General features: G+C 66.6%; 1 protein-coding gene across 1 annotated transcript; it reads right to left on the bottom strand.

Annotated features, from left to right (window-relative positions):
* Nucleotides 1-581: 581 nt before the first annotated feature.
* Nucleotides 582-5,012, bottom strand: ARX (aristaless related homeobox). Its single transcript, XM_042867849.1, has 5 exons — nucleotides 4,817-5,012; nucleotides 3,731-4,454; nucleotides 3,097-3,142; nucleotides 1,499-1,833; nucleotides 582-1,234 (listed from the first exon to the last, which is right to left on the bottom strand). The coding sequence occupies exons 1-5, from the start codon at nucleotides 5,010-5,012 to the stop codon at nucleotides 994-996; spliced, it is 1,542 nt and encodes a 513-aa protein (XP_042723783.1). The 3' UTR covers nucleotides 582-993.
* Between the last annotated feature and the right edge of the window lie 4,151 nt (nucleotides 5,013-9,163).

Raw genomic sequence — 9,163 nt, forward strand, 5'->3', positions numbered from 1 at the left:
GCTCGTGGTGGCTTTTGAGACCCCCAGTAGCGCCGGGGTTTGCAATGCGCGTGTGTGCCCGCGTGCGGGGCTTTGCCCGGGGCTCGCACGGGAGCCGGGAGAACCCAGCGGAGCCGCCCCGGGTTGCGACGGCCGCGGCCGCTTTCGAACGTAACACCGAAGGAAAGAAAAGTAAAATAGACAGCGAAAATTCGAAGTAAAAACAAAACAAAATGAAAGACAAAAGGGAAATCGTTAAAAGTAAATAATAATTAAAAAAGAAAAGAGCAATTACTACAAAGTAAACGATACAAAAGCAAATAAGAAAAAGGAGGGATACATAAATATAAAAGAGGAATGAATGAAGGGGGGGAAAGGCGCTCGGAGACGCCCGAACGCGGGGTGCGGCCGCCTCCGGCGCTGTGCGGTTTCATTTTTGGGTTTTTTTTTTTTGTGTGTGTGTGTGTGTGTCCTTTTTTTTTCCCTCTTTTTTCCTCTTCGCTGTTCAATACACCCGGTCGCCCCTCGCCGCCCCCCCGCCCGCCGTCGCAACGCCCGCCGCGCACGGAGCGCCCCGCGCCGCCGCCTCCCGGGCCCCCGCGGCCCCGCGCAGCCACAGACGCGCACACCGCGACTCCGAGTGCAACGCCTTTATAACATCGTCATCTCAAATATACAAAGCTCTGCAGTGCGTCGGCTTCCTTTCCGTTTTTTTATAACAACGCTATGTACAGAGTCGCGGCCCCGCGCCCCGGCAGTGCCGTTCCCTTTGGTTCGCCGCGCTCCGGCGCCGCTCTTCGTTCGGCGTTAGCACCGGAGACGGACGGAGGGGGGAAACGCGGCGCACGGCGCTGCCGCCGGGACAACGTTATCGGGGCTCCGCCGCCGGTCCTCCTCTCCTCTCCTCTCCTCTCCTTTCCTCTCCCCGCGATTCTCGTTCTTAATTACGATTACTATTCACACTCCCGTTCGGTCTGGCTCCGCTCGCCCTGGCCGCCCTGGCCGCCCGGCGGCTCAGCACACCTCCTTCCCCGCTCCGCCGCCGGGCAGCACGTTGAGCTGCGTCAGCTGCGCCGCGTGCTCCTTGGCCTTCAGGCGCAGCGCCGCGATGCTGGAGGCGCGCCGGTCGGCGGCGGCGCTGCCCGGCTCCCCCAGCCCCGCGCCCACCGCGCCCTCGGCCGCCGCCGGCGCCGGTTGCCGCAGGAGAGCGGCGGCGCCGGGCGCGCTGCCCAGCGGGGCCACGGTGGAGAAGAGCCTGCAAGGAAGGAAGCACAGAGCGCCGTCAGCGCCGCGCCGACGGCGCGGACGCACCGCGCCGTCCGTCGGCCCCGCGGAGCGCGCGGCCCTCGGCCAATCGGCGGCCGGGCCGGCGGCACGTGACCCGCGCGGCGCCCAATCGGCGGCGCCCCCGATTCGAACGGCGGAGCGGCCCCTCGGAGGGGCTCCGCGGCGCGACCCCGCTCCGCGATCCGCGCTCCGCGCTCCGCCCCGCGGAGGGGCGCCGCGGCCGGGCCGGTACCTGCCGAAGGCGGGGCTGATGAAGGCGGGGTGCCGGAACACGGCCGCGCCCAGGAAGGTGCCGAGGCCGAGCGGGGTCCCGGCGGGGGGCAGCGCGGCGGAGCCGGGCGGAGGAGGCGGCAGGCCCGGGAAGGCGGCGGCCGCGGCGGCGGCGGCGGCGGCGGTCCAGGCGGAGTCTAGAGCTGGGTGGTGAGGAGGGAAAGGACTAGCATCAAGGTACGGAGTGAGGGGGTGAGGTGCGGACAGGGGACCAGGGAAAGGCAAACCTGGGGGGTGTGTCTGAGCCCCAGCCTTTTCCCTCTTCCGCCACTTAGCCCTACGGTTCTGGAACCATACCTGCAAAGCCAAGAGAGACAGCGGCGTTAGCACTGCGCCGGGCCCGGGCCGAGTCCCGCGGCTGCGGCGGTATTATTTCCCCACGGAACGAATTGGCGCTGAACGCGTTCCGCTGCAAGGCAGCACTCGCGGGCAGCAGCGGCCGCGCGCTCTCCTCCGGTTTAAGGGAGAACGAAATTGTGGCCGCACAGCGCAGCAACGGAATTTATGCAGCGCCCACAGCGCGGACGGAGCTCCCGGGCCGCCCTCGGGGCTGTATTTCACGCAGCTCTGTACGGTACGAAACAGAACCGTTCTCCAAAACGAGACAATACGGAGCACTGCCGCCGCTTTCCTCTTTTCTCCCCTTCCCCAGAAGTAAAAGCCCCGAGCCAAGCCGGGCTGTAGCCCAGCGGGGAGAAAACACCGCCGGGAAAAAGGAACGAGAGGTTCTCGCACAGTGCAGGAAAGTGCCGCTGCGGCAGCTGGCGAGGCTCCCGGCGCTCCTTCGCGTCCCACCCGCGGCCGCTTCCCTCGGGTACGGCGGCACCGCTCCCGCTGCAGATGGGATCCCTGCGGCATCCCGCGGGCAAGGAGCCCGAAGGAAGGCCGAGCGCCGCCGGAGGGGCTCCGCTAATTCGTATTCCCTTCCCCGTGCCCCTCCCTCGGGCGGAGGGGCTTTCGCCGACAGAGCTATTTAACTTTCCCACGCCGCGTGCCCCCGGGCCGAACGCGCGGCTCCGCCGTCACGGCGCTGTGTGACGATGGAGCGATGTGTCAACACAGCGCGGGGCCCGTCTCAGCGCCGCTAATGCGCGGGGCCGTCGCGTAGCCGATGAGCCATATGGAATTTATGGCGCGTTATCAGCGCCCGATTTTAACTGTAGAGTGATTCGCGCGACCGCGGCCGGGGCCATCTGTTCGCCGCTGGCAGCGGCCGCCCCGTGTTTGTCGTCGCCGTGGCGGTGAGGCGCGGGCCGGGCGATGCACTCTGGAATGGGGCGCAAACACCTCTAATGGCATCGCGCCCGCCATTAAAGCCGCGCGGCTCGTCGCTATCAAAAATGGGCGATCGGACGGCGTTAAGCGGCTCCTCGGCGGGCGGCGGGAAGCAACCGGCACTCCGCCTCCCGACGGCCGCGTTTGTTCAGCGCTAAGTGCGCTTTTACGGAGCCCTGCTGGCGACGCCGGCCCCTCCTTCTCACCGCTCGGCCGCGGGGGCTCCGTCGGGGGCGCGGGGACGGCCCGGCCCCGTCCCGCCGAGCGCGGCCGCCTCTCACTCACCTGCACTCGGGCTTCGGTCAGGTCGAGCCGCATGGCCAGCTCCTCCCTGCGGGGACAGCGCGTCAGAGCCGGCACCGAGCCGCCCGCACCCGGCCCTACGCCCGCCGCCCGCAATTAGCGCGTATCGGGAGCCACCTCGGCGCTAGCGAGGCGCTCCCGGCCCCGCAGCCCCGCGGCATTTCGCCGGGACGGGTAACGTAAAATTGCAATGAAACCCAAACGAACGGGGCGACGCCGAAGCGTTCAGCTCCGCCTGCGGCGCGGGACCCGGGGCGATGCCGGCAGTGGATCCCCCCCGCGGGACCCTCCGCGCCCTTCCTACAAAACAAACGAGAAATCCGCGATGCCCCTTCGGGACGCGGCGGGACAGGGCCGTGTCCGTCCCCCCCTGCCTTCCCCGCAGCCGGGCGGCCCCCGGTTTCCCCCTCCCTTCCCCGGGGCCCCGGGCGGGGCCGCGCCGGGCGCTATTTTTACCGGCGGCGCTTTGATCCGCGCCCCGCGGGGCCGCCCCTCTCCGACCCGCGCGGGGAGCGCGAACCCGATCCGGGCCCTGCGTCGGCGTAAAAATAGCCCCGAGGGCTCTCCCTCCCCGCCTCGGTTCCCCCGCCCCGCGCTGCCCCGGCGGTGCCGGTACCTGGTGAAGACGTCGGGGTAGTGCGTTTTCTGGAAGGCCCTCTCCAGCTCCTCCAGCTGGTAGCTGGTGAACGTGGTGCGGTAGCGGCGCTGCTTCCTCTTGAGCAGCCCCTCCTCGGAGTCGCTGCCGGCCGACAGACACACGCTCTCTTCGCCGTCCTTGCCCTCGCCGTCCTCGGGCGGCAGCAGCAGCTCCTCTTTGGGGGACAGCCCCCCGCCCTCCGCCCCCGGCGCCGTTCCCGCGCCCCGGCGGGCCTCCTCCAGCAGCCCCCCGCCGTCCTCGCCCAGCAGCTCCTCCTCGTCGTCCTCCTCCAGCTCCTCTTCCTCCTCGTCCTCCTCCTCCTCCAGCATCTCCTCGTCCTCCTCCTCCTCCCCGGCGGCCGGCGCGGCGGGGCCGGGCCGCTCCTCGACGTGCGGGGCTCCGCTCCCCGGTTCGTCACGGGCGGGCGGCGGCGGCGCGAAGGGCGCGTTCTCGCGGTAGCTCTTGCTGCGGCTGATGCTAACCTGCGGCGCGTGGCTGATCTTCAGCGTGTCCCACGGCGCGGGACCGGCCCCTGCCCCGGCCGCCGCCCCGGCCCCGGCGCCTCCCTCCGGCCGCCCTTCCGGCCGCTCCCCGCGCGGCCCCGACGGCAGCAGCCGCCCGCCGCCCGGCCCGTACAGCCGACGCAGCTTGGGGGGCAAGTGCAGCTCGGCCGGCTCGAAGGGGGGGCTGCTCTTCGGGGAGCCTGCGGCGAGGAGAGAGGGTGCGGGGGGGAGAGAAAGAGAGAGACGCGGTCAGCGCGGGGAGCGCGGGGCTGAGATCACCTTGCATGGTCTGTAGAGTCCCGCCCGGTCCGGAGCTGCCCCAGGTGCGGAGGCCGCAACGGCCCCGGGGCTACTTCTATCCCGTGGCCTGGAGCTCGTCCGCTCTGCGTTTTATAAACCCTCCCGAGAAATTCCCGTTTTCCCATTTTTTCGGGGGGAATTTTGGATGCGAGGGATCCGTGCGGTACCGAGACAGCCTACGGGCACCCCCCCGGCCTCGCCGCAGCCCCGCTCCCCCCGGCTCCCACCCGGGTCAGGACGCTCGGCCCGGCTCGGGGCTCACCTTGCGCGGCGCCGTCGGGGGGCTCAGAGCGGGCGGCCCCCGCGGGCAGGCTGGGAGCTGCGCCCAGCAGCCGCACCTTGCAGGGGCTGCGGCGGCCCAGGATGCTGTCGATGCAGTAGGAGGAGAGCAGCGTAGGCGATTTGCTCTTGCAGTCGGGGCGCTCGGCGCAGCTCTCCTCGGGGAAAGGGCCGCTCATGGCGGCGGCGGCGCGGACGCCCCCCGGTGCCGCCGGGACGCCCGTCACGGGGGGAGTGAGCGGCGGCCGCGGCGCTCTTGAGTCCCCTCGGCTCCACGTGCGGGCAGCCGCCCCCTGATTGGCTCTCGCCGGAGGCCGGGCGGACGCCGGCACGGCGCGCGCCGCAAAGCCCGGCCCGGATCGCCCCGGAGCGGCGCCCGCCCCGCCCCGCCCAGCGCCGCCCCTCCCCGCCCCGCGCCGTGGGGGCGGGCGCCGCTCGGGGCCGCCGTCGGGGGCGGTGCGGAGGAACCCTCCTCTCGCCGTGCCCGGCCCCGCCCCGACGGGAGATCCGAGCCGGGTTTTGCCCCCGCCCGCCCCGTCCCTGCCCCGACGGCCGCGTTAGGAACCGGCGGGGCCGGGAGCGGGGGGCGCGCCCCGTGGAGCGTCCGCACGGCGCTCCCGGTACCCACGCGCGGGGCGCCGCTGCGCCGGTGAAGCGGCGGCCCCGGGGCGGACGGAGCGAAGCCGGCAGAGCCCGAGAACGGCGTTGAGCCGCGGTGCTTTGTCATTTCCCCGCTTTTCCCCTCTCGTCCGCACAGGAGGGCTCAGCCGGCCCCGTCACGCAGCTTCGGGTCCCCTGTGGCACCTCCGTACCCAGGCGGCTCTTCCCGAGGGCAGGCGGGGGGCACCTCCATCTCCCCACCGTGAGCGGAGAGACGGCAGAGTCCCCCGGCTCCCGGTCCCCGAATCAACGCAAATTGGAGAGGAGAAACAAAACAAAACAAAAAAAGAGCAACGAACGCGTGGGAGCGTGCGGGCTCCTCGTGTCCTCACGGGGACTCGGGACGGCGGCCGGGCCCTGCCGGTGCCATCCACGGTGCGAGGGGCAACGAATGCATCGGTTCTACACCTAAGAAAGCACGTAATAATATAAAAATAACAAAAGCAACTCTTAAAAGGAGAAAAACCCCGAGAGAAATCGACAAAACTAAAAAGGAACGAACGAAAGACAGAAGAGGGAACACAGAAGAGCTCTCGGCTCTCCCCGCACCGCCCCGGGGCTCCCCGCCGCCGTCCGCCCTCAGCGCGGGTCCCGCGGGGCTGCCTGGGTGCTGCCCAGTGGCACACGGGGTGCTGAGAGCTGCGGGCTCGCCTCTGCCGTGCCACTCTCTTGGTTTATTTGTTGTGTGGGTTTTTTTTTTTTGTTTTTTTTTTTTTTTTTTTTTTTTTTTAACAAACTTTCATTCATTCGAGGTCTCTCCCTCTCTTTTTTTCCCCCTTCTCCTGCAACCCGCTAATTTAACAGCGGAGCGCGTTATTGCAGTGTTAGGGGGCGAGAAACGAGAGGGAGAAAACAACAATACCGCAATGATCCAAATGATACAGTACGATTACGGCAATTACCGCTCTGCTCGCAGGAGAACACCTCGCCGAGCACTGCCAAACCCACCGCCGCCGCGCAGGGGGAGCAGCCCTGGGGCAGCCGGTTGCGATCCGCCCGCTCCATCGGCCCCGTGCGGCGGCCCCGCGGCCGGGGGGTTCCGACGGCGGTTCTCTCACGAGAGCAGCCCGCGGCCCCACCGCCGCTCTCCGGGGGCTCTCGCCGCTATCCGTGTTATTCGATTCCATTTACTTGTACGTTCGGGCACGAGGCGCCGGCCTCCGCGCCGCTTCCCCGCGGCAGCCTTGGGCCGGGGCGGCCGCGCTGGGGGTCCCGGTACCGTGGGCAGGAGCCGGGGGGGGGGGGGGGCAGCGAGAGGCACGGCCTCGGGTGGGCCTCGGCTCGGGCCGCTTACATCATCATCACCACCATCATCATTATTATTGTTAATATGATTACCGTTCATATTATCGTCAATATTGGTTTATTATATTTTTTCCCACTCTCTTCGCCATAAAGAAGAAAAACGACAACTTTTCAACCCCCCCCCTTCATTCCCCCTTCCCCAACCCCGTGCCTGGGTTACCGCTCTCCATACTGTGGAAGGATTGGTTTGCCCTTGAGCCGCCGGCACGGCCTCCCCCCGTCCCGGAGCTTCAGGCCCGGCACGTCCGATACCCCCGCTTCCCTCTCTATCCCTTTCGGTTCCCCTCCGGGGCTCCGGCCGCCCCCGGGCCGCACCCCGCGGGCAGCGGCGCAGCGGAGCGCCGCAGCAGCAGCGGCTGTTAGCACGCAATTTCTGTAACCACCGAGGTGTATTTTCGGGGTTAAAGCACCGGAGCTCCGGCGGGACACGTGGAGCCCTGCGGGCCTCAGGGGCAGTGCCTGACTCCCCGGCAGCGCCGCTGGCAGCGCAGCGCCGGCCTCACCCAAACGCTCGGTTGGGCACCGCCGCGCGGAGCGGCGCTGCGGACGTCCCCCGGGCCCGGCCCTGCGCGGTGCGGTGGGATCTTGGGGAGGTGGGGGGTGTGCAGCCAGCGTGTGCCGGCCCGGAGCCGGCGATGCCGCGGCTCACCCGGCTGCTCGCGGTGCTGAACGCGCCCTGCTTGCTGCCGGCTTCTACCCCATACATCGGATAAGCTGTACCCGGCGGTGCTCGGGCACCGCGTCCAAACCGCCGTGCAGGGCGGCAGCTCGCGTTTCCCACCCGATGTTTCTTTCCTTGGGTCCCGCCCGCGGTGCGTTGCTCACAGCCGTCGGAACCGGCCCGACCTCGGCCGGCGTCGAGCGGCAGCAGCGCTGCGGTGCCCGGCCCGGCCCCGTCTCCCGTGCTGTGGTTGCCAGGGCAGGTAGCAATTTCCCTATTGACATACATCTGGGCAGGGGCGTGCTGTCGGCAGTGGTGGTCACTTTGGACTCATTATTCTTAAACTTAGTATTTCGTCTGTACCCAGGGCTGGGGAGAGGCTGGGCCTTGTTCCATGTGCTTCATTCAAAAAGTGTTTTCTACATCCTTTTTTTTTCTTTTTCCCCCGCTCATTTTTCAATTCCTTGCCAGTTTACCTTCCCATAACGCAGCTCTCATGGCTCACAAGGCACAGCAGCGAGCTGAGCAGAGTTCACCTCTTTCTTTATTTCCCCTCTCCACTGTGACCCCCTGCCCACCTCCAGCCCTTCAGCCCCGTTCTTGCTGTGCAGGCCTCCTTCCACACCTCCTGGTCGCATTCCCACTGTCACCTGGAGGGCACCGGAGGCTCCCGAGGCCTTTTGGCAGCCCCCGGCTTTCCCACCACCCCTTCCCACCCATTCCCGTGTGCCCCCCGTGGCCTTGATCACAGCGCAGGCCTTGCAGGCTCTGAGGGCTGTCCCAGGGGTCCCACAGAATCATAGAATGGCTTGGGTTGGAAGGGACCTCAAGGATCATCAAGCTCCAACCCTCATCTTGGCTGAGCGTGAGTTCTTGGACTGCGTGGGAGCTGTGTGGGGCCATACTCCCTGTCCTGGCTCTTCCAGGATGTTGGTGATGGGTGGGGGTTCGGCTCTTCCAACCCCAGCAAACCCCTGGATGAAACCTCCAGCAACTTCATGGCAGCAATCTGCAGCATCTCAGGGAAATTATGAATGCGTTCAGGTGCAGTGGTCTAAAAAAATTAAAATGATGATCATAGGCTTATTTAACATTATACCTTCTGTGTTATTTTCTTTTGTATGTGCTGACTAGAACTGAGCAAAGGATTCATAACAAATAATTTATTTGTCAAACGCATTCTCTTCTGCTAGTGGAATATCCATGAGCAGAGCATCATTTTCTCAAATGTGTTTGTTTTCTGCGACGCTTCAGTGGTTCCTTTAAATGCATACCGGTGTGGCCTGGCTGCACATGGTTCCCGTGGTGGAGCTGCAGGGCTGGCCGATAGCGTGGCACCGACCACTTTGCCTGTGCTAACAAGCACCTTGCAAAGTGGGTTTTCTGCTGGTGCTCGTGCCACAGGAACGTGATCCGAACGGCAGAGAGGATGTGAGCAGTGCTGAAGCAAAGCCATTAAAAATTCAAATGAGCGCTTGGCGAGCAGAGGACACTTTCCACCCTGTCCTCCCGGCTGCAGTGCGACCTTCATGCTGTGCTGGAGCTGCTGGCGGAGCTGGAAGCAGAGGAATGGCAGGAGGGCAGAAGGCAGTACGCTGGTGCTGGGCAGCGGCTCCTGCACCTGCTTGGCCCAGATGCACAGCCAAAGTGAAATGGGGTGGTGGAGGGAAGGTCACCAACTGCACGAGTCTCAGTCAGATCTCG

This window comes from Lagopus leucura, unplaced genomic scaffold (genome assembly GCF_019238085.1).
Source record: "Lagopus leucura isolate 7727_CA_CO unplaced genomic scaffold, USGS_WTPT01 Super-Scaffold_100001, whole genome shotgun sequence".
Classification (NCBI taxonomy): domain Eukaryota; kingdom Metazoa; phylum Chordata; class Aves; order Galliformes; family Phasianidae; genus Lagopus; species Lagopus leucura.

Coding starts and splice junctions, on each gene's coding strand:
- ARX (XM_042867849.1), bottom strand. CDS start 5,012: ATGAGCGGCCCTTTCCCCGAGGAGAGCTGCGCCGAGCGCCCCGACTGC. Junction 1,834..3,096: donor TGACCGAAGCCCGAGTGCAG/GTGAGTGAGAGG, acceptor TTGGCTTTGCAG/GTATGGTTCCAGAACCGTAG. Junction 1,235..1,498: donor ATCAGCCCCGCCTTCGGCAG/GTACCGGCCCGG, acceptor CCTTCCTTGCAG/GCTCTTCTCCACCGTGGCCC.